This window comes from Ovis aries, chromosome 15 (genome assembly GCF_016772045.2).
Source record: "Ovis aries strain OAR_USU_Benz2616 breed Rambouillet chromosome 15, ARS-UI_Ramb_v3.0, whole genome shotgun sequence".
NCBI lineage: Eukaryota > Metazoa > Chordata > Mammalia > Artiodactyla > Bovidae > Ovis > Ovis aries.
In genome coordinates this window covers 79,606,012-79,628,060 of record NC_056068.1, presented here as the reverse complement: position 1 = coordinate 79,628,060, position 22,049 = coordinate 79,606,012, and the positions used below count along the sequence as shown (strand labels likewise).

The following is a 22,049-nucleotide window of genomic DNA, read 5'->3' as shown; positions in this document are numbered from 1 at the left end:
GGAAAGCGGGCAGCCGGGGCTGCTTATCCCAGAGTGAGAGAGGTCCCCAGCAGGGTAGGGAGGGAGCCCCGGGGAGCCAGACGGGATTTTACAAAAGAGCCTTTAATGCAGTTAAGACTGGGGCCGCCACCTCCGTGGAGCTGAAGGGGGCTCCGGGCCAGCACCGGCCAGCCCCTCATTTCTTCTTGGTCTTCACCAGCCCCTTCTGCACGAGGCTGCGGTACAGCTCCTGGATGTAGGTGTAGACGCACTTGGAGTCGGGCACCGCCAGCCGCACCATGTCGTCCACCTCCAGCAGCTGGGCGCAGTCGGCCAGTTTCCTGAGGGGCAGACGGGGAGGGGTGAGAGGTGGGGTTCAGAGAGCCGACAGGGAAAGAGGTGGGGGTCTAAGGGACGGGGTGGGGCAGCCCCCCAAGGATGAAGCCCGCAGGACTGTGTGCGGCAGCGCTGGGACTTCGTCTGGCGCAACTATCCCATTGTACAGATGAGACAGCTGAGGCCCAGCGGAGTCAAGACTCAGACTCAGGTTTTGATTCCAAAACCTGTGTGTTTATGCCCCACGTGTCGTCACGTGGGAGCGGGGCCCTCCGGTCTGGGGTTCCGCGGTAACCCACCCGTCTGTGTGCCCCTGTGTCCGTCCTCTGGAAGGACAGGCCCCGCGGGAGGAGTGAACAGCACAGAACGATAATCCTGGCTACAGTGTGGGCTTGCAGCCTCAACTCTCCACCTCAGCCAGGCTCTGTGCATGCACTGAGGGGCACCACGTGCTAGGCGTTCTTCCAGGGAGTTCAACACTGAACAGAATAAGAACCCCCCATTCTCATCAACGTTCTCGTGGCAGAACACAGGCAGTCGTCAAACAAATTGACGGTATGTCAGAGGATGAGAGATGCTACAGAGAAAAATAAGGCAGGGAAGGACAGGACATGTTTGTGTTCAGGGGGATTTGCTTTTGTAATATGTTGGTGGTGGCGTTTATTTACTCATTGTCAGTGCCTCACAGCTTCTGGGATTTTAGTTCCCTCACCGAGAACTGAACCTGGGCCCTCAGCAGTGAGCGCGCAGATTCCTAACCACTGGACCGCCAGGGAGTTCCCCGAAAAGAGAGAGAGAAACAAGTCGCTCAGTCGTGTCCAAATCTTTGCAACCCCATGGGCTGTAGCTGACCAGGCTCCTCCATCCACGGGATTTTCCAGACAAGAATACTGGAGTGGGTTGCCATTTCCTTCTCCAGGGGATCTTCCCGATCCAGGGATCGAACCCGGGTCTCCCACACTGCAGGCAGACTCTTTACCATCTGAGCCACCAGGGAAGCCCAGAGTTCCCCTAAGGGGTTTTTAATAGGAGAAGTTCACTTAAATAGTACTTTTAAGCTCAGGAAAGTAAATCGGGTACATGTTTGCAAGAAGGGGGTTCCAGAAAACAGCAGGTGCAAACGTCCTGAGGCAGGAGTGCTTGAGCAACTGCATGGAACTTAGCAGCAAGTCCTATTTCCCTAACTTCCCAGCTGCTCTTTGGGAGCACGAGCTACTCCTGGCCTCGCTGAGGCCAACCATCTGATCTAAGCACTGTTGGGGCCTTGCCACCACGTGCTGGGAGCCTTAACAAGTGTTTCCCTCTCCCCTCTTTTTTTTTTTTTTTTTTTTTGGCCACGCTGCACAGCTTACAGGATCTCAGCTCCCTGACAGGGACTGACCCGGCCCAGCCCAGGGCAGTCAAAGCCTGGAATCCGAACCACTAGGCCAGCAGGGAGCTTCTGAATGCCTTCTCCTGAATGCTCTCATTCACTCCACTCCTCTGTGTTCAACCGGCAGAAGGGGAGCCGGAGACTCACAGCATCTTGGTGGTTTGCCCAAAGCGAGCAGTTCAGCTGGGACTCCACCGCGGGCCTGCCGGACACACCCGGCTGTACGCCCAACTGCACAGGGTGCCAGCGAGCGGGGCCACCAGGGTCCCGGAGGACATCCTCTCAGAGCCGAGCCAGACGGGCCTGGGGGCAGGTGAGGAGCACGGACTGAAGGGCTTTGAGGCCCGGGACGAGCTCCCCGCAACCGACGCCGTGCTGTCAGCTCCTGGGTATGGGTCGAGGTGCGGTTTCCACCCAGGAGAGGCGGACGCTTCATTCCCACCGGGCCTGGGGAGCCAGGGCGGGCTCCTCCAGCAGCTCACTAATCAAGCTCCCCAGGGGCCCAGCGCTGGGCTCCCGGGGAACCAGAGGAGCCTTCTAGAAGGGAGCCAGCTGTGGCCGGGCCCCTTACTTTGCACTCTTCGTCTTCATACCCAGCCCTAGGAGATGTTCCGTCAGCTGCCGAGGGTCAGAGAGCGAGGGAGGGGGACTTCCCACATGGTCCAGTGGTCAGGGCTTGGAGCCCCCACTGGCAGGGGTGTGCGTGTGATTCCCGGTCTCCCATGGGCAGAGAACTAAGATCCTGCATGCCTGATGGCACAGCCACACCCGCACAGCCTGGCAGCTGCAGGACAATGACCTGTGGCCACAGGCCAGGGACGCCTGGTCAGGGCCAAGCCACACATCCTTCTGATGGTGACCAAGAGCTCACACCCCCAGCCAGGAGTTTCCCTTTCCAGGGCCGGGTTGGCTACTGCCCTCCTGCTCCAGCCTCCCATAACTCCCTGCTGGGAGCCATACAAGCATCGTTATGGTGGTCAAATCAGACAATCCAAGGAAAGCGCTTAGCAGGACGCCTGGCATCTGATCACGCTTGGTTCACGTGGCTTGTCATGACCCTTAAAGGTGCTTCCGAGCTCAGAGCAGGACATGGGGCTCCCGACCCCTTCACCCCCACCCCAGGGCACTGCCCCCACCCCAGGGCAGGATAATGTGAAACCGGAAGGGGCTTTCCGGAGCACCAGCTCCGCATGTGTGCAGGTGTACTCCTTGAGTCTGGCTCTTTGTGACCCCACGGACTGCAGCCTGCCAGGCTCCTCTGTCCATGGGATTCTCCAGGCAAGAACACTGGAGCTGGATGCCATTTCAGTAAAGAATCTGCCTGCAGCGCAGGAGGCCCGGATTCAGTCCCTGGGTCGAGAAGATCCCCTGGAGAAGGAAACCACAATCCACTCCAGTATTCTTGCCTGGAAAATCCCGTGGACAGAGGAGCTTGGCGGGCTATAGTCCATGGGTCTCAAGAGTCTGACACGACTTAGAGACTAAACCACCACCTCCTGGAGATCTTCCCGACCCAGGGACTGAACCCGGGTCTCTTGGTGTCTCCTGCATTGGCAGGCAGGTTTTTTAAAAAAATCACTGAGCCACTTGGGAAGCACTTCTGGAGCACCAAGTCTGGGAGTTTTCAGATGGCATCCTTGGTGCCCGAGGGCCCAGGAGACATGCTTCAGGACCATCCTAGGAGGGGGGTTGGATGCTGATCTGGGGTGCTCCGGGAGCCCCTCCCAGCCTACAAAGGCATCCTTGGTGCCCGAAGGCCCAGGAGACATGCTTCAGGACCATCTTAGGAGGGGGGTTGGACGCTGATCTGGGGTGCTCCGGGAGGCCCTCCCAGCCTACAAAGGCATCTAGTGCCCAAGGGCCCAGGAGACATGCTTCAGGACCATCCTAGGAGGGGGGTTGGACACTGATCTGGGGTGCCCCAGGAGGCCCTCCCAGCCTACAAAAGCCACCCTTACATCTGTTTACTGGGTTGGGCATCCACTTACTGTTTTGTTTGAAGAAGCTGCCGGTGGGGTGGGGGACCCATCTGAGAAGCGCCGGTCAGTGTCAGCCAACTGGTTTTGCCGATGGGAACACAGAGACCCAGAGGGGGAGGGTGGCTGCCCCAGGCTTCCCCAAGGGTTGGTGGCCAGGCCTGAACTCGCCAGAGGGCTTGGCCTCCCGGACCAAGATGCTGCCAACATCCCCAGTGACTTGCTCCCTTCTCTGGGCCTGCAGAAGTGCCCTCAGCCGTCCCTTCCCAGGCCTCAGAGCTGTCCTTGTGGATGACACCCTCTGCCCAGACCGGGTGGCTCAGAAGCCTCCCCCAGGCAGGAAAGGATGCGTGAGCCAGGCATGAGCCCCTGGAGAGCCTCAAGGCCATCGTGGGACCTCTGGGGTAGAGGTGGAAGCCTCTGGCCCAGTCCGGCTTTGAGGCTTTGGATGGGGAGAATGCCTCCGCTCCCCACCGCCTGGCAGCCTTGTGTTCGCCTCTCAGGGTCTTCCCTGGGCCCCGCTGCTTCTCACACCCCTCCTGTCTGTCTAGTCCACCCCTTTCCCATCCCTCTGCAGCCCCAGCACCCAGCTGTGTGAACCTCAGCAATAAATCTCCCTCCAGGTCCCACAGCGGATAACGAGTATCATCACAGGGGCTTCCCTGGCAGTCCTGTGGTTGGGAATCCACCCTCCAGGGCAGGGACCATGGAGTCAGTCCCTGGTCTGGGGTGACTCCACATGCCTCCGGGCAACTAAGTCTGTGGGCCAGCCACAACTGCTGAAGCCCAAGAGCCTAGAGCCTGGACAAGAGAAGCTTGAGTGCCACATGAAGAAGAGTCGCCGCTGCTCATCGTAACTGGAGAAAGTCCGTGCAGCCAAAAATAAATTAATTTTAAAAATGTGTATCAATTGTGATATCATTCATTTTAGTACAGGAACAGCAGCTAGGATTTTTGTTTTTGAAATGTTTGCCATGGGTTAGGCACTGTGATAGGGACTTTAATTATTAATTCTCATCACAGCCCTGCCGAATGTCATGCCCATTTTAAAGGTCAGAATATAGAGGCTCGGATGACACAGCTAACAAAAGTCAGGGTCAGAATCTGGCCCCAGATCTCTGCAAACTCCCAGTCTTCCCCTCCTTTATCTCTCACCGGCCTGCATTTTGTCCGCCTGTCCCCTCACATTTTATTCCGCATGTATGTGTATTTGCTGTCTCTCTCTTTAGAGTGTGAGTCACGGGACTTTCCTGGTGGGCCAGTGATTTAGACTCTGTGCTTCCAACGCCAAGAGTGAAGGTTTGATCCCTGGTTGAGGAACTAAGATTCCACATGCAACGCGGAAGGGCCAAAAAATAAAATAGTATAAAATAGAATAGGAAATCTGTCGGGTTCAAGGAGCTGCGGCCACGGGCTCGGCCTGACCGTCCCTCTCCGGCCCCGGCCCGGGTCCCCGCCGCTCGGCGCCCCCAGCCCGGCTTACTCTGCGGTGGAGAAGGCGAGCGTGAAGTTGTGGCGGCGCTGCGCGGGGTCCAGCGCCGCATAGTCAAAGGCGTCGGGGAAGAACTTGTGGATGAGCGCGCAGAAGGCCATGCCGCTGCCCCAGCTCGAGGAGAAGTTCTGGATGTCCACGTGCTGCGGGGCGGCCCGGAGCCGCGTCAGGGGCCTGCGCCCGGCACCCCCGGGCCCCCGGACCCCCAGGCACTGTCGCCCGCGCCGCGCCGGAGCCCCCGCACGGCCGCCGCCCGCGCCCAGCCCCGCCGGAGCCCCCGCACGGCCGCCGCCCGCGCACCTCATAGTTCCTGGTCATGGCGCGGCACCACTCCAGCAGCATGTTCCGAACGCCGCCCACCGCCGCGCCCGCCGCCTTGGTGTTCCGGAACAGGGCCGTGGGGCCCGCGGCCGCCCTGTGCGCCGGGGCGGGAAGGGGGGTCCCATCAGACGGCAGTCCTCCCGGGGCGGGGGGGGGACCCATCAGATGTCCCTCTGGGGCTGCTCCCCCGCCCCACCCTTCCACCAGTTCAGCCCCGCCAGCCCCTTGCCCAAAGCCTACCCCCCGAACTTGTCCACGATGGCCTTGCGGTTCTGAGCTCGGGGTCCCCGGGGACGGGTAGGAGCGGACACTCTGCGCTCTGGAGCCTTCTCCTTCTTCTTCTCCTCTGACGGAGGGGGCTCCGTGGGGCTCTGGGGCACATCGCTGGGCGAAGAGTCACTGCTTGGAAACGTTCAGAGGAGCGTGAGGGGGGCTGGGACGCGCCTCTGCAGGGAGGAGGTTGGCTGGGCAGTGGTCCCTGCCGGCCCAAGAGGCTACAGAGCTACTGTCCCGCCTCACACACATGCCTCCAGACCCAGCACTGGGAGGCGCTGGGAAGGAAGAGTGAAGTTCAGTCTGACTGCGTAGGTTAGAACTAGCGCACATCTGAAGTCTGACCTGAGTTCCAATCCTGCCTAGGCCTCTTATTTGCCATGTGACTTACTTGCCATTGGGACTGTCAAACCAGTCCATCCTAAAGGAAATCAACCCTAGATATTCACTGGGAGGACTGATGCTGAAGCTGAAACTCCAATACTTTGGCCACCTGATGCGAAGAACTGGCTCATTGGAAAAGACCCTGCTGCTGGGAAAGATTGAGGGCAGGAGGAGAAGGGGACGGCAGACGATGAGATGGCTGGATGGCATCACCGACTCAATGGACATGAGTTTGAGAAAACTCCACGAGTTGGTGATGGACAGGGAGGCCTGGCGTGCTGATTTCCATGGGGTCACAAAGAGTCAGGTGCGACTTGGTGACTGAACAACAACTTGGGACTGTCACGTCACTTCTCTGAGCCTCAGCTTCCTCATCTGTATAGTGGGCACAGGTACCTGACAAGGTGGGTCTAAGGCCTCTGTAAGAAGGGGAATGTGAGCACTCACCAGGCACCTTTCCCTAAGACAGTCACATGGAGGTGACTTTCAGCTCAAAATAAAGGCAGGCTTTTTTAACAACAAAATTTGTGTCCTGGCAAGAGGAAGGCTCTCGTGTTACCCAGCACCTTTCAGGCCCCAGGCGTCAGGCTGAGTGTTTTATACACAGACGTCATCTGAGCCTCACGAGAAGCCTTTGAGGCAGGTGCCCTGACTGTGCCCACTTCCCAGGGGAGAAGGGGGGAGCGATACAGCCACGGTCAGACAGTGGGGCCTCCCCGGGGGCTCAGCGGTTAAAAAAAAAAAAAACCGGCTGCGGGGGCAGGAGACTCGAGTGCCATCCCTGGGTCGGGAAGATCCCCTGGAAGAGGAGATGGCAAACCCACTCCAGTACTCTTTCCTGGGAAATCCCATGGACAAAGGCGCCTGGTGGACTACAGTCCATGGAGTCCCAAAGAGTCAGGCAGGACCAACCTAACAACTAAGACAGCAAGTGGCAGCGTCGCTGTCCAGACTCAGGCTTTCTGCTCACACACGACTGGTGATGCTGAGACTGCGGAGACAGACAAGACTGGGGGCTCCCATGAAGAATCCTAGGGGTGCTGGAGAGGAGGCTTCTTCAGCACTGGGTGGGAGGCCAACCAGGGATGCTCCACTGCCCTTTGCTCCCGGCTCCAGCTCTTCTCACTTCCCAGGCTCTGCCCTGAGCTGCTGCTACTGCTGCTAAGTCGCTTCAGTCGTGTCTGACTCTGTGCGACCCCATAGATGGCAGTCCACCAGGCTCCCCTGTCCCCGGGATTCTCCAGGCAAGAACACTGGAGTGGGTTGCCCTGAGCTAGGGGGCAGCAATATTCCTGGCATATCTCGAGACTAGATGCTGGAGGCCCAGTCTCAGGGGACACCAGGCTTTGAAGGGATCAGGTTGTGGTGCGGAGGGGAGCTGGGGCTCCAGCGTTTGACATTACCTGGCTGAAGGACCGGGTTCTTCAGAAGCGGCAGTGTCTGGGCTCAGCCCCTCTGAGGGAGAGGAACAGGAAGGAGGGAAGCGGGGTGACTGCGGCCTGCCCCGGCCCCAGGCAGGCCCTACAGCAAGATGGGCTCCTGGCCCCTCCCCCCCATGCCCCCCAGGGTGGCCCCTGCAGCAGGTGGGCTCCTGAGGGCCCTGCACGCCCCCCAGTGAGCCCTGCAGCAGGTGGGCTCCTGGCCACGCCCCCCCACACCCCCGGGCCAGCCCTGCAGCAGGTGGGCTCCTGGCCACGCCCCCCACACATCCCCCCAGGCCAGCCCTGCAGCAGGTGGGTTCCAGGCGCCCCCTCACCTGGGCTGGCGCTGCCGCCCTCCTCCGTGGGGCTCTCGGGCCATCCCTCCGGGGAGTTGGGAGGCCCCCCTGCCCCGTCCTCAGCCTCTGCCCCCGCACCCTGGTCCTGCTCGTCATCAGGACCGCCTGGCTCCTGGAACGAACGAGCACTGGGTGGGCTCGTGCCTGCCCGAGGCTTCAGAAAGATCTAGAAGGCAGCCCGGGCCCAGCACGGCTTCCCCCACCTGCCCCCACCCAGGCCCTCAGACTTTCCCCGAGGAGTAAAGCGGGACAGGGGCTTGCTTGGGGGGGCTCTGGACCGCCGTGGGGCCCCCTCCCTCCTCTCCGCTCCCTCACTCACCACCCCCTCCGTCGCCTCCTCCTGTGGCTCGGGCTTGGCCGCGTCCGCCTCGGCGGCCTTCGGAGAGTCCAGCTGGGCCGCTGGCGCGCCGGCCTCCTCCTGGGCTTCAGCCTGGGGCTCCTCCGTCTGGCCGCCCTCCTCCTGAGGGGCCGCGGCGGCCTCGCCCGGCCCTTCGGCCTCCCCGCCTCCAGCCTCGGCCTCCTGCGCCCCGGAAGGCTGCTTCAGCTCAGCCCGGGCCTCTCCGCTCGCGTCGACTGTCTCCCTAGACCCGGGCCTGGCCGCTCTCTCATCGGCGCTCCGCTGCCCAGCGGCCGCCGCGCCCTCCCCGTCCGCTGCAGCCCCCGCGGGCGCAGAGTCGGCCTGCTCTTTCCTGGCGGTCTTCCGAGGGGCCGCGGTGGCCGCTCCCTGCCCCCGGTCTTCCTGCTGAAGCTCAGCCTCGCCTTGGGATTCCGCCTCGGCCTCACCCAGCCCGTCTGCCGGGCATTCAGCGGAGACGCCGTCCTCGGCCGGGGCCCGCTCCTGCTGCCCCGCCGCGGCCGGCCCTGCTCTGGCGGCGCTCTCAGCGGGGCCTGCGGCCTCCTCCTCCGCAGAGCCGCCACCTCCCGCGGTCTCCGGGGCGTCCGCGGCTGGGGGGACAGTGGCCCCGTCCTCAGAGGCCTTCCCCGCCTTCTGCTCCATCTCTGGAAAGAGAAGACAGACACACCCGGTCATGCCCCCTCTCTCCAGGTGAAGGCCCTGGAGTCCAGACGCCTGCACTTCAGTCCCAGGGCCCCCATTGCTTGGACATGAGACACCAGCACCCACTTTCCGCCTGGTTAAATGAAGGGGGAGGGCACCACTTCCCCCGAAATGGGGTGTTGGGCCAGCTCTGTTTACTTGATGTCCACGGAAGGGTCCTCTGCAGGTTGTGACTTGGGCTTTAAAGAACACTGGGTCAGGACTTGGTGGTCCAGTGGTTAAGAATCCGCCTGCCAATGCAGGGGACACGGGTTGATGCCTGGTAGGAGAAGATTCCACATGCGGAGGGGCAGTTAAGCCCTTGGACCACGACTACCGAGCCCACACTCTGGGGCCCCAGAGCCATCACAAGAGAAGCCGCAGGCACCGCAGGGAAGGGTACCCCCACTCGCTGCCACTAGAGAGAGCCTGGGCACAGCAGCAGAGACCGGGTACAGCTAAAGGCAAATAAATAAACAAAAACACTTAAAAAAAACAGAGTCACATAATGCCTTTGCAAAGATTTGGCCCCTTTTGGAATAAGTCAGGGAGGTGGTTACAGTTTGACACTCGCATCCCTGCACGGTTGTCCCTCCTCCCTGTTGATGGAGGGAGCTGTCCGCAGGGCCCGCAGGCTCAGAGCCCAAAGCAGACAGGAGTCTCTAGATAGAATCAAAGAAGACTGCTTTGATTCCAGTTGGATTTATTTTTACAGTTACGATCTATTTCTGGCCAGTGACGTGGAGTTTCCATTTCCAATAGTGATATAAAGTTTCTTTTATAAATGCATTTATTGAAGTTAAAATCAGCTAATTCGAAGGAAGACGTTCAGGAAAGCAGGATATAAGATACCTAAGCCGCAGAGATGGCGTAAGGATGCCTGAGATTTGGGGAGCCCTGGGCCTGCATGGGGTCTGGGTCTCTGCCAGGCTGTGTGTGAGTCTCTGAAGAGCTGGCCCTGGGTCTGGCAGAGCTCCCTTTGGTGAAGAACAGATATGTGCCCTCCCTGATGAACTTCCGCAGGGAAGTCTGATCCTCCAGCTGCCGGGGGTGGGAGGAAATGGAGCGCGTGCTGCTTCAGCGTGAGGCTTCCTCCTCAAGCACTGTATGTACAGTCAGCCTTCGTGTCCTCGGGCTCAGTGGACTGAACCAACCTCAGATGGAAAATATTTGGGGAAAAAAAAAAGTCCAGAAAATTCCAAAAGGCAAAACTTGAATTGCAGGCGCTCCAACTATTTACGTAGCATTTACACTGTCATTAACAATTGTTTACATAACATTTTCATTGTACTGGGTATTGCAAGCGATCTCGAGCTGACTTACAGTATCAGGAAGGACCGTGTAGGTTATAAGCAGACGCTGCCCCGTTTCATGTGAGAGACGAGAGCATCCGCAGATCTTAGTGTCCACCAGAGAGGCTGGGACTGCTTCCCCACTGACACTGAGGGATGGCTGTGCTGTCCCAGCTACGAAAATAGCTGGGTGGGGGGATAGAGCCAGCTCCTTCTGCCCTTCTTGGGGGGTCTGTTTACGAGAAAATAATCCCCGAATAATGTTCAGGGCATGACTCAGGCAGTAAAAGAAGCAGACGTTGCTGTCACTGGCTAAAAATACCTCCTGCGCCCTGCAGAGCCGTCACTCTGGGTACAGTACCCTGTCACCTGGGCAGTTGGGACAGAGGCGGGAAGACGGGCATACGAGGGCCGGGGCCCTGTTCCTGCTAGCCATTCGGGCTCTGGGGGTCCCTGGTTCAGTCGCCCACAGTTTCCCCAGGAAGCGGGCTGGGACTTTCAAAGATGCTCCCGCTGCCCTTCAATTCCATTGCTCCCGTTACAGCCCATGGTTCACAGCCCTGGCCATGAGTTAAAGCTGGAGGGAAGTCAGTGAAGCCGGGAGATGGAACGCCCATCGGCAGGGAGCTAGGCGCTTGCCCTGACCTCAGCCCCGAGCTTGGGACCGGAGCGAGGCTCCTTGCCTCTCTGGAGAGTCTTCACTTCCAACACAGATGGGGCTGGTCTGGATCAAGTTGGCAAACTGTGTTCTGTGGAAAACCGTGGTCTGCTCAGTCGCTCAGTCGTGTCTGACTCTTTGCAACCCCATGGACTGTAACCCACCAGGCTCCTGTCCGTGGGGATTCTCCAGGCAAAAATACTGGAGTGGGTTGCCACGCCCTCCTCCAGGGGATCTTCCCAACCCAGGTCTCCCACATTGCAGGCGGACTCTTTACCAGCTGAGCCACCAGGGAAGCTCAAGAATGCTGGAGTGGGTGGCCTAACCCTTCTCCAGGGAATCCTCCCAACCCAGGGGTCAAACCCAGGTCTCCCACCTTACAGGAGGATTCTTCACCAGCTGAGCCACCGGGGAAGCCCAAGAATACTGGAGTGGGCAGCCATTCTCTCCTCCAGGGGATCTTCCTGATGCAGGAAATTGAACTGGGGTCTACTGCATTATGGGTGGATTCTTTACCCCCCGAGCTACCAGGGAAGCCTGTGGAAAACTAGGGCCTCCTAAGACATTAATAGGGCTTTCCAGGTGGTGCCAGTGGTAAAGAACCCGCCTGCCCAGGCAGGAGGCGAAAGAGACTCGGGTTCGATCCCTGGGTCTGGAAGATCCCCTGGAGAAGGAACTGGCACCCCACTGCAGTATTCTTGCCTGGAAAATTCCACAGGCAGAGGAGCCTGGTGGGCTGCAGTCCATGGGGTCACAGAGTCGGACACGACCTAGTGAGTGAACAAGACATTAATGAAGGATGCGTCGGGTACAGGAGGGTGTTCACTGGCTAAGATTGTTCCAGAAACAGCCTACTCTTAACCGTTTTAGAGTCTTACAGCTTCGTTAGCCCTTAGAGTCCAGATACCCCATGGTGAAGAAATCTTAACTTTGTTTAGCTTCCTTTAACTCATTTTTCGCCAAACATATTTGGCCTTGGGTTTTCTTTTTCGAGTTTTCTTTCCATTTTGCTTTATCTACTCTGAGATAATCTCTGCCCCGAGTCTCTTTCTCCTCCTGCAGGGGCAGGCGGGTTCTTTACCACTGGCACCACCTGGGAAGCCCTATTAATGTCTTAGGAGGCCCTAATTTCCACAGGCTTCCCTGGTACAGATGTGAGAGTTGAACCACAAAGAAGGCTGAGTACTGAAGAACTGATGCTTTTGAACTGTGGGGTTGGAGAAGACGCTTGAGAGTCCCTTGGACTGCAAGGAGATCCAACCAGTCCATCCTAAAGGAAATCAGTCCTGGCTGTTCATTGGAAGGACTGATGCTCAAGCTGAAGCTCCAATACTTTGGCCACCTGATGTGAAGAGCTGACTCATTGGAAAAGACCCTGATACTGGGAAAGATTGAGGGGCAGGAGGAGAAGGGGATGACAGAGGATGAGATGGTTGGATGGCATCACTGACTCAATGGACATGATTTTGAGTAAACTCCGGGAGATGGTGAAGGACAGGGAGGCCTGGCGTGCTGCAGTCCATGGGGTCGCAGAGAGATGGACACGACTGAACGACTGAATAGCAATGCTGAGGCGCCTCTGCCGCCCTCTTGAGCAATGCCACCTCTAGCAGAGAAACTATAGTGAACGCTGGCCTAAATGGTCCACACGCCCCATCCCTGCCTTGCGCTCGTTTGGAAGGTGGTATGGCGCACTGGTGAAAATCACTGATGCTTCAGCTTCCTATGAGGGGATTCCAAGCTCCCACTGCGACCTTGAGCAAGCTTCTTACCCTGCCTGGGTTTTGAGTTCTGGAGATAAAAATAGGTCTCAGCTCATAGGGATGGTGGAGGGTTAAGAAAGCCAATGCATAGAGCGTAGTTGGGGGTGCTCCTGGCACAGAAGGAGGACGCGGCATACATCAGCTTGTGTGGCGTAGGTTGGCTCCTGCCCTGCCCTGGGCCAGATTAAGGTCCTGACTCAGCCAGGAGGGCATTTAGTTGGTAAGACAAGGCAAAAGAACTGAACACCGGTAAGATGATGAGCCGTTTTTATGCCTCAAAGTGTGGCAGTGATAAGCTAAGACGCAGCTGAGCCCTGCAGCCGTCTTACCCTACATCCACATGTCGCACACACAGCACTGTGGAGGGGAAGGGCAGGCGTGTACACACACACACACACACACACACACACACACACACACACACCCCTCAGCCATCCTGCGTGTTTCTCACCTCAGCTCTCCACCCTCCAGGCCTGTCGGAAATAGCCAAGAAGTGCAGAAACACAGAACACTGAGCTGCTAGGATACCACCACCCACCCCAGCAGTGGCTTCCCTGTGGCTCAGATGGAAAGGAATCTGCCTGCGGGGCAGGAGACCTGGGTTTGATCCCTGGGTCAGGAAGATCCCCTGGAGAAGGGAACAGCAACCCACTCCAGTATTCTTGCCTGGAAAATCCCATTGGCAGAGGAGCCTGGTGGGCTACAGTCCACGGGGTCACAAAGCGTCAGGCATGACTCACACACACACACACTCCAGCACTAACAATTCTACAGCTTGCACCGCGGGCGCCCTCCTATACCTCCCCGCTTCCTCACTCTAACCCCTCGGAATAGGCGTTATTGGCCCCGTTTTACAGATGGAGGGATTTGAGGATCAAGGAGTGGAAATCCCTTGACTATAGTGGTGCTCAGGACAATTAAATGGCCAAACTGTATGTAGAACCCTGGTCTCCTGACGACCAGCCCAGAGCTTCTGCCGGAGACGCTGCCCCCATTGGCTCCTCAGCCAGGGTCCCGTGGAAGGTGCTCAGCCAGGGTGAGGGGGCCCAGGAGGGCCGTCAGATGTGGCTGAGGAGGTCGGCTCTCGCTTCCAAGCGCGCGGTAGCCTCCGTCCGCCTGCCCTGCCCAGGAAGCCTTCATTCTGCCCCGGCTTTGTGCCCGCTGGGGCAGCTTCCGTCTCTTCCTGTTTGCCTTGGCAGACGGGAAGGCAAAGCAGCCGGGAGCCTGAGTTCCAAGCCCCACGTAGTGGAGACGGTGCTGGGAGGCTCTGCTGACACCTCCACAACCTCTGCCGCTCGGTCTGTCTTCCGGTGGTCCTCCAGCCAGCCACATCCCTCGTAGATGCCCCCTCAGCTGCTCAGAGATGCCGCCTCCCACCCCAACTGGACTCGGAAGTCTCCGAGGCCCTCTCTGCCCATCAGGACAGAAGAGACGGGAGCTCAAAAGAGTTGGCATAGTGATGGAGAGAGTCAGAGAGGGTTTCTCCAACCAGGGCCACTGCTCAGAGGCTCCTGCCCTTGGAGGTGGGCAGAGGGGTCGGCAGACGGAGGGGCTGCTTGGAAAGGGGCGCAGGGCTTCGCCTACCTGTGGGGCCTCTGTCTGGGGTCCTGGAGCCGTCTCCTTCCTCGAGCTGAGCGGTGTCTCTCCCGGGCTGTCTTTAAGCCCCCGGGCTTCTAGCCCCCACCTTCCCCTCACCTTTCCCCCGACCCCCCCACTGCAAGGGCCCGGGGCCACGGACTAGCATTGTTTACTACCCTGTTGGTACAACACTCCCCCTGGACGGGGAGGCTCGGGTTTCCCGTGGAGCGCTGACAGGTGGCACCTTTCAATCACTGCCGGGCCCTCCTGCCTGCCCGGGCCCACATCCATCCTGGGCCCGATTCCTTCCCCTTGTCCTCGCCCGGCCTGGGCGGCCCCCAAGGCCCCTGTGGAGCATGGTCGCCAGCCGTCCGGCCTCCCCTGCCCACCCAGAGCCCAGGTCCTGCACCTCTCTGCCCTCCACGCTCCGTTAAACAGTCCCTTTACCCGTCCTCGGACTAAAGCAGCTATGGGAGGTTGGCGAGGGAGGGGGTGAGTGGACAGCTGCCATCGGGACCTGTCTCGGGGGCCCCCGATGGGTGGGGTGGGGGAGGGGCAGAGAGAAGGGAGAGGGTCCAAGCTCACGGCTTGCGAGTCCAGCTGATACAAACCGAGCTCTATTTTGAGCCGAAGTGACCAGGACACAATAGGCTCAGAGCAAATTTTTGTGCTGAATTGAGATTTTTGCTCCGAAAAACAGAACATCTTTCTTCACCTTCTCCAGGGGTCCTGCGGTCTAAGAAGGGAACTGCTTTTGGAGAATGTGTGAGGGGGGCTGTGACTTACAAAGCTGGGACTCCCCCAACCCCCCCACCCCCCCCCAACCCCCCCCACACCATCCCCACCACTTCAGCCATCCTGGCCTCCGTAATTCCTTCAATAAATCGATTGCTATCTGTACTCAGGACTACCACCTTTCCGCTCCTGCTCTTTGCAAGACTGTCTTCTGTTCTCAAATTTCATTTCCTCCTGGAGGCCTCCCGTGACCTTGAGTTCCTCTCCATCATCTCCGCATAGTTTATTTCCTTCTTGTGTATTTCTTGAAATCCAAAGTCACTGTATTCATGTGTCGCTGGAGTTTCTCTCTGGACTCTGAGCGCCGGTAGGTAGGCTCTACCTTCCTGCTCACGGCTATATGCCCGGGGCCCAGCAAATTGCCTGGGTCAGAGGGGGTGCTCACCAGATAGGCATTAGATAAGAAATGCTTTAGCTAGCCTAAATATGAAATGAACACTCGGGGGCTTCTGCCTGGCATGATCTGAGAGCCCGATTTGGGCACCAGCGGTTGAATGGTGCAATGTTGTTCATTGCCAGCCGTGCTTAGCGTGAAGACGTCTATAACTTTAAGGGCCTGAAAACTGCATTGTGGAAAACAGATTTCATCTGTTAGAGATACAGTTCGATGGAGAAAATACGGCTAAATGCTGACAACTGTCAAGTCCTGTGATGGGTGATTAGTATCTGAAAATTCAGTACACCGTGCTCGCCACTCTTCTGGACTTTTACTTATTTTTCATGTTTCTCCTTGCTTCTCTGTCCAGGTTTTTATTCAAAATGAGCTGGCACTTACGGAGTAAGCCAGTGTACGTGTGCGCAGCAGCCTCCTTTTCCTCTGGGGCGGCCTTCTTTCCCGCGGGCTGCTTCTCAGCTGCTGGTTTCTTGGTGCCCTGCGGCCTTTCTTCCCACTGCAGGCTTCTTGCGCCGAGCCCCCTTCTCATCTGATTTGGCTTCTAGCGCTGCCGCCGCCTTATCCAGGTGGACTTTGCGGTTCTTGGCCTGTCGAAGAATGGCGTTCCGGCGCATGGTCTTGGCGTGTGGGTTCGGCTTCAAAGTGAGCCTCAGGTTTTCCAGTGCATTCTTTCTCAGGACCTTGCAATGAATCTTCTTGGGTGGTGCTCAGAGTGCTCTTTGGATTTCTGGGCTTTTCGAGTCTGCTGAGGTCTGCATTGAGCATCTTGTGCATGGGGAGGTTGTAGTTACTCTTCAGGGAGGCTGCTTGATGCTGAGTGCCACACAGCTCATCTGACTTTCGGAGAGTGCTTTCAGCCCGAATGCAGAAACGCCCCACATGACCGCCAGGAGCAAGTTTCAAAATGTTCAGCTTGCTTCCATTAAGCAGAGTAATTCCAGGGATGTTTCGTTATAGATGAGGCTGGGTCCCCTGCGCTGGATACGGCGACGGTTTCTCATTTTGCCTTTGCCAGCTCTCATTCATTGAGAAGCGTAGACCTTTTTGATATCGTTCCAGGCCTTCCGTTTCTTCAGAAGCAAAACAGCCTGCTTGGTCTTCTTGTAGCTTTCAACTTTATCTTCAGCCACCAAAGGAAGTTCAGGAGCTTCCTCTGCACGGTGACCTCGGCATGGCCAGCGGTGGCGAGGCTGAGGCGGCTGGCGCAGAGGAGATGGCTCATCACTGCTGCGCTATACTCGCTCTGCGGCGCCAGCGTTGTCAGGTCCTGGTTGGCGCAAACAGGCGGCCCCCACAACACATATTTCCAGAAGCACCCTGGCCAGAACGGGGAGTCCCGCCTCCTGGAACCCTGGGAATTCGAGCCACAGCTCTGCCGGCACCCCGAGACTCGGCACCGGTTCGATGGCCTGCTGACCCACTGGCAGCAGAGGGCTGTCTGTTGCTTTTGCGCAAGTTGGTGTGAACCAAGTTCACACTATCTGGTCCTGTGGGAGCCTTGAACACAGCAGGCAAAGTGACATTTTTGCCAGAGGACCCCCCCTTTTCGGAGCACACTGGGGTCAGTGGACGAGCACACGCCATGGTGGGGAGAGAAGGCCATGCTCCTCTCAACCCGGCAGCTCCCACAGGAAACGTTTTCCGTACTTTTAAACTTTGCCCAAATAAATGAAACTCCAAAAAAAACCCAACACTTTATTATTATTGAGCAACTGTCATGGATTAGATACGTTATTTTCTGTTTGTTTTGTAATGATTTTTAAAACTTTATTTTGAAATAATTATAGGTTTATAGGAAGTTATATAAGTAGTACAGAAAGGGAACTGAAGGTTACATTTTGCTTAAGATTTATCCACTGAAAGCTGAATCTTACATAACTATATGCAATATCAAAACAAGGAAGTTGGCCTTGATATGATGGCTTGTATGGTATTATGACAGCTTAGATTTGTATAAAACCTCCACCCACAATCAGGACACGGAACCATTTCACCCACACAAAGATCTGCCTTGTGTTATTCCCTTAGGCACACTTCCCTCCCTCTCTCACCAACTCTAACCCTAGGCAATCTCATTAATCCTTTCTCTCATCGCTATAGTTTTGTCATTTTCAGAATGTGATTTAAATGGAATCATACAGTTACACAATCATTCATAAAATCTAATTTTAAAAATCCCATCTAGGAAGCAGATTCTTCTTGCAAGAACCCATCTCCTTTTCCATGTAATTTCTTAATATTCCATATATTTATACTGTTTTCAAAAGCAAAAACCAGGATAACATATGTACAGTAATGTACATTGCAGTATTATCATAATAGCCCAAACTGGAAACAACCCACAAGTTCATCAACAGGAGCACAGATAAATGCATTATGGCTGATTTATACAGTCAAACACCAGACAACAATAAAGAAAAGTGGATAAGAGATGTGCATGATGGTATGGCTGAAATCTCACTGATGCTACGTTGAGCTAAAGAGGTGAGGCACAAACAGAAAATAATGTATAATTTCACTTACATGAAGTTCAAGAGTAGGCAGAACTAATTGATGCTGATAGGAGTCAGAATAGAGGTTCACTGAAGGAGAGGAGATATCGACTGGGAAGGGACATGAGATAACTTTTTAGGGTGCCAGAAGTATCTTCTATCTTGATCTGGGTAACGGTTATAAAAATGAATATCTGTTTAAAACTTAAGCTTAGGATTCTGCATGTTACCACTTTACTGTCTGAATTTTGTACCTCTGTTTAAAGAATCTGTTCATGTTTGGTCGCCTGGTTCTTCGCTGCTGCATGCGGCTGCCTCCAGCTGCAGAGCGGGGAGGCTCCTGCCCGTCGCACTGTGCGGGCTTCATTGCGTGGCTTCTCTTGCTGCAGAGCACCTGCTGTAGGTGTCCAGGCTCTGTAGTCCTGGCTCAGGGCTTATCTGCTCCAAGGCATGTGGAATCTTCCTGGACCAGGATTTGAACCCGAGCTATCTGCGGTGGCAGGCAGATTCTTATCCACTGTGCCTCCAGGGAAGTCCTGTACCTCAATCTTAAAGTGTCAGGGCACAGGGTTTGGCACAGGGGTTGAGTCCTTACATCACTGCTGTAATGAGACCCAATGTTTAGAATCATGGCTTTCCCAGGGAAGTACACCGTGACCAACCGTATAAAGTGTCTGGCCCACCTTCTCCTGGGGGCAGCGTACCCTTGCATCATTAACTTGCATCCTTAAATTTCGTTTACTGGGACGGCCCTTGAAAAATCCAGGATTGAAGTGGGCTTTTTCTTCGGGTGGGGGGAGGAGGGTGGGGAGCAGGAGACAGGCGTGCAGAGAAGCACATTCCTGGTGGCTCAGACAATAACGAGTCTGCCTGCAATGCAGGAGACCCGGATTCAATCCCGGGGTTGGGAAGATCCCTGGCGAGCAGATAGTCTACCCACTCCCCACTCCAGTATTCTTGTGTTTCCCTGCTGGATCAGATGGTAAAGAATCTGCCTGCAGGGTGGGAGACCTGGGTTTGACCCTAGGTTGGGAAGATCCCCTAAAGGAGGGCATGACAATGCACTCCAGTATTCTTGCCTGGAGAATCCCCATGGACAGAGGAGCCTGATGGGCTACAGTCCATGGGGTAGCCAAGAATTGGACATGACTGAGCAACTAATACCCTTCACACTCACACACACTCACAAACGCCCTTCACACTCACACACTCACAAACACCCTTCACACTCACACACACTCACAAACACCCTTCACACTCACACACACTCACAAACACCCTTCACACTCACACACACAAACGCCCTTCACACTCACTCACACTCACAAACGCCCTTCTTCTTCACCCAGACATGCTAGCATGGCTCTGCTGGCAGCTGCAATGGCTGCCTAATCATCTTTATGAAGAGATGGCCTGGGGCGTCTAGTTCAGTTCAGTTCAATCGCTCAGTCATGTCCGACTCTTTGCAACCCCATGAACCACAGCATGCCGGCCCTCCCTGTCTGTCACCAACTCCCAGAGTTCAACCAAACCCATGTTCATTGAGCCGGTGATGCCATCCAACCATCTCATCCTCTGTCGTCCCCTTCTGCTCCTGCCCTCAATCTTGCCCATTATCAGGGTCTTTCCCAATGAGTCAGCTCTTCCCAAGAGGTGGACAAAGTACTGGAGTTTCAGCTTCAACATCAGTCCTTCCAATGAACACCCAGGACTGATCTCCTTTAGGATGGACTGGTTGGATTTCCTTGCAGTCCAAGGGACCCTCAAGAGTCTTCTCCAATACCACAGTTCAAAAGCATCAATTCTTTAGCGCTCGGCTTTCTTTATAGTCCAACTCTCACATCCATACATACCCACTGGAAAAATCATAGCCTTGACTAGACAGACCTTTGTTGGCAAAGTAATGTCTCTGCTTTTGAATATGCTATCTAGGTTGGTCATAACTTTCCTTCCAAGGAACAAGTGTCTTTTAATTCCATGGCTGCAATCACCATCTGCAGTGATTTTGGAGCCCAGAAAAATAAAGTCTGACACTGTTTCCACTGTTTCCCCATCTATTTGCCATGAAGTGATGGGACTGGATGCCATGATCTTAGTTTTCTGAATTTTGAGCTTTAAGCCAACTTTTCCACTCTCCTCTTTCACTTTCATAAAGAGGCTTTTTAGTTCTTCACTTTCTGCCATAAGGGCGGTGTCATCTGCATATCTCAGGTCATGGATATTTCCCCCGGCAATCTCGATTCCAGCTTGTGCTTCCTCCAGCCCAGCGTTTCTCATGATGTTCTCTGCACATAAATTAAATAAGCAGGGTGATAATATACAGCCTTGATGTACTCCTTTTCCTATTTGGAACCAGTCTGTTTTTCCATGTCCAGTTCTAACTGTTGCTTCCTGACCTGCATACAGATTTCTCAAGAGGCAGGTCAGGTGCTCTGTATTCCCATCTCTTTCAGAATTTCCCACAGTTTATTGTGATCCACACAGTCAAAGGCTTTGGCATAGTCAATAAAGCAGAAGTAGATGTTTTTCTGGAACTCTCTTTCTTCTTCCATGATCCAGCGGATGTTGGCAATTTGATCTCTGGTTCCTCTGCCTTTTCGAAAACCAGCTTAAACATCTGGAAGTTCACGGTTCACGTATTGCTGAAGCCTGGCTTGGAAAATTTTAAGCATTACTTTACTAGCGTATGAGATGAGTGCAATTGTGCGATAGTTTGAGCATTCTTTGGCATTGCCTTTCTTTGGGATTGGAATGAAAACTGACCTTTTCCAGTCCTGTGGCCACTGCTGAGTTTTCCAAATTTGCTGGCATATTGGTGCAGCACTTTCACAGCATCATCTTTTAGGATTTGAAATAGCTCAACTGGAATTCATCATCTCCACTAGCTTTGTTCGTAGGGATGCTTCCTAAGGCCCACTTGACTTCGAATTCCAGGATGTCTGGCTCTAGGTGAGTGATCACACCATCGTGGTTATCTGGGTCATGAAGATCTTTTTTGTATAGTTCTTCTGTGTATTCTTGCCACCTCTTCTTAATCTCTTCTGCTTCTGTTAGGTCCATACCATTTCTGTCCTTTATCGAGCCCATCTTTGCATGAAATGTTCCCTTGGTATCTCTAATTTTCTTGAAGCGATCTCTAGTCTTTCCCATTCTATTGTTTTCCTCTGTTTCTTTGCATTGATTGCTGAGGAAGGCTTTCTTATCTCTCCTTGCTATTGTTTGGAACTCTGCATTCAAATGGGTATATCTTTCCTTTTCTTCTTTGCTTTTTGCTTTCCTTCTTTTCACAGCTATTTGGAAGGCCTTCTCAGACAGCCATTTTGCTTTTTTGCATTTCTTCTTCTTGGGGATGGTCTTGATTCCTGTCTCCTGTACAAAGTCATGAGCCTCCGTCCATAGTTCATCAGGCACTCTATTAGATCTAGTCTGTTAAATCTATTTGTCACTCCCACTCCCAAGTCATAGGGGATTTGATTTACATCATACCTGAATGGTCTAGTGGTTTTCTCCACTTTCTTCAATTTAAGTCTGAATTTGGCAATAAGGAGTTCATGATCTGAGCCACAGTCAGCTCCTGGTCTTGTTTTTGCTGACTGTATACAGCTTCTCCATTTTTGGCTGCAAAGAATATAATCAATCTGATTTTGGTATCAACCGTCTGGTGATGTCCATGTGTAGAGTCTTCTCTTGTGTTGTTGGAAGAGGGTGTTTGCTATAACCAGTGCATTCTCTTGGCAAAAGTCTATTAGCCTTTGCCCTGCTTCATTCTGTACTCCAAGGACAAATTTGCCTGTTATTCCAGCTGATTCTTGACTTCCTACTTTTGCATTCCAGTCCCCTATAATGAAAAGGACATCTTTTGTGGGTGTTAGCTCTAGAAGGTCTTGTAGGTCTTCATAGAACTGTTTAACTTCAGCTTCTTCAGTGTTACTTTTCGAGGCATAGACTTGGATTACTGTGATATTGAATTGTTTGCCTTGGAAACGAACAGAGATCATTCTGTCATTTTAGAGATTGCATCTAAGTATTGCATTTTGGACTCTTTTGTTGACTATGATGGCTACTCCATTTCTTCTAAGGGATTCCTGCCCACAGTAGTAGATATAATGGTCATCTGAGTTAAATTCACCC

At 54.9% G+C, this 22,049-nt stretch overlaps 1 protein-coding gene and 1 pseudogene across 2 annotated transcripts; both read right to left on the bottom strand.

Moving 5' to 3' along the window:
* Nucleotides 1-83: 83 nt before the first annotated feature.
* On the bottom strand, nt 84-14,291 carry SMTNL1 (smoothelin like 1). 2 transcript variants are annotated; one of them, XM_027979788.2, is made up of 8 exons: nt 14,244-14,291; nt 8,230-8,909; nt 7,890-8,022; nt 7,537-7,588; nt 5,717-5,878; nt 5,456-5,570; nt 5,147-5,298; nt 84-320 (listed from the first exon to the last, which is right to left on the bottom strand). In XM_027979788.2, exons 2-8 carry the CDS (start codon nt 8,905-8,907, stop codon nt 176-178), a joined length of 1,437 nt encoding a protein of 478 aa, XP_027835589.2. In that variant the 5' UTR covers nt 8,908-8,909; nt 14,244-14,291; the 3' UTR covers nt 84-175. The 2 variants fall into 2 exon arrangements, with proteins under 2 accessions (XP_027835589.2, XP_027835591.2); XM_027979790.2 differs by having other exon boundaries at nt 5,717-5,875.
* Nucleotides 14,292-15,290: 999 nt separating this feature from the next.
* Nucleotides 15,291-17,055, bottom strand: LOC101120693 (large ribosomal subunit protein uL4-like; annotated as a pseudogene).
* Nucleotides 17,056-22,049: the final 4,994 nt, after the last annotated feature.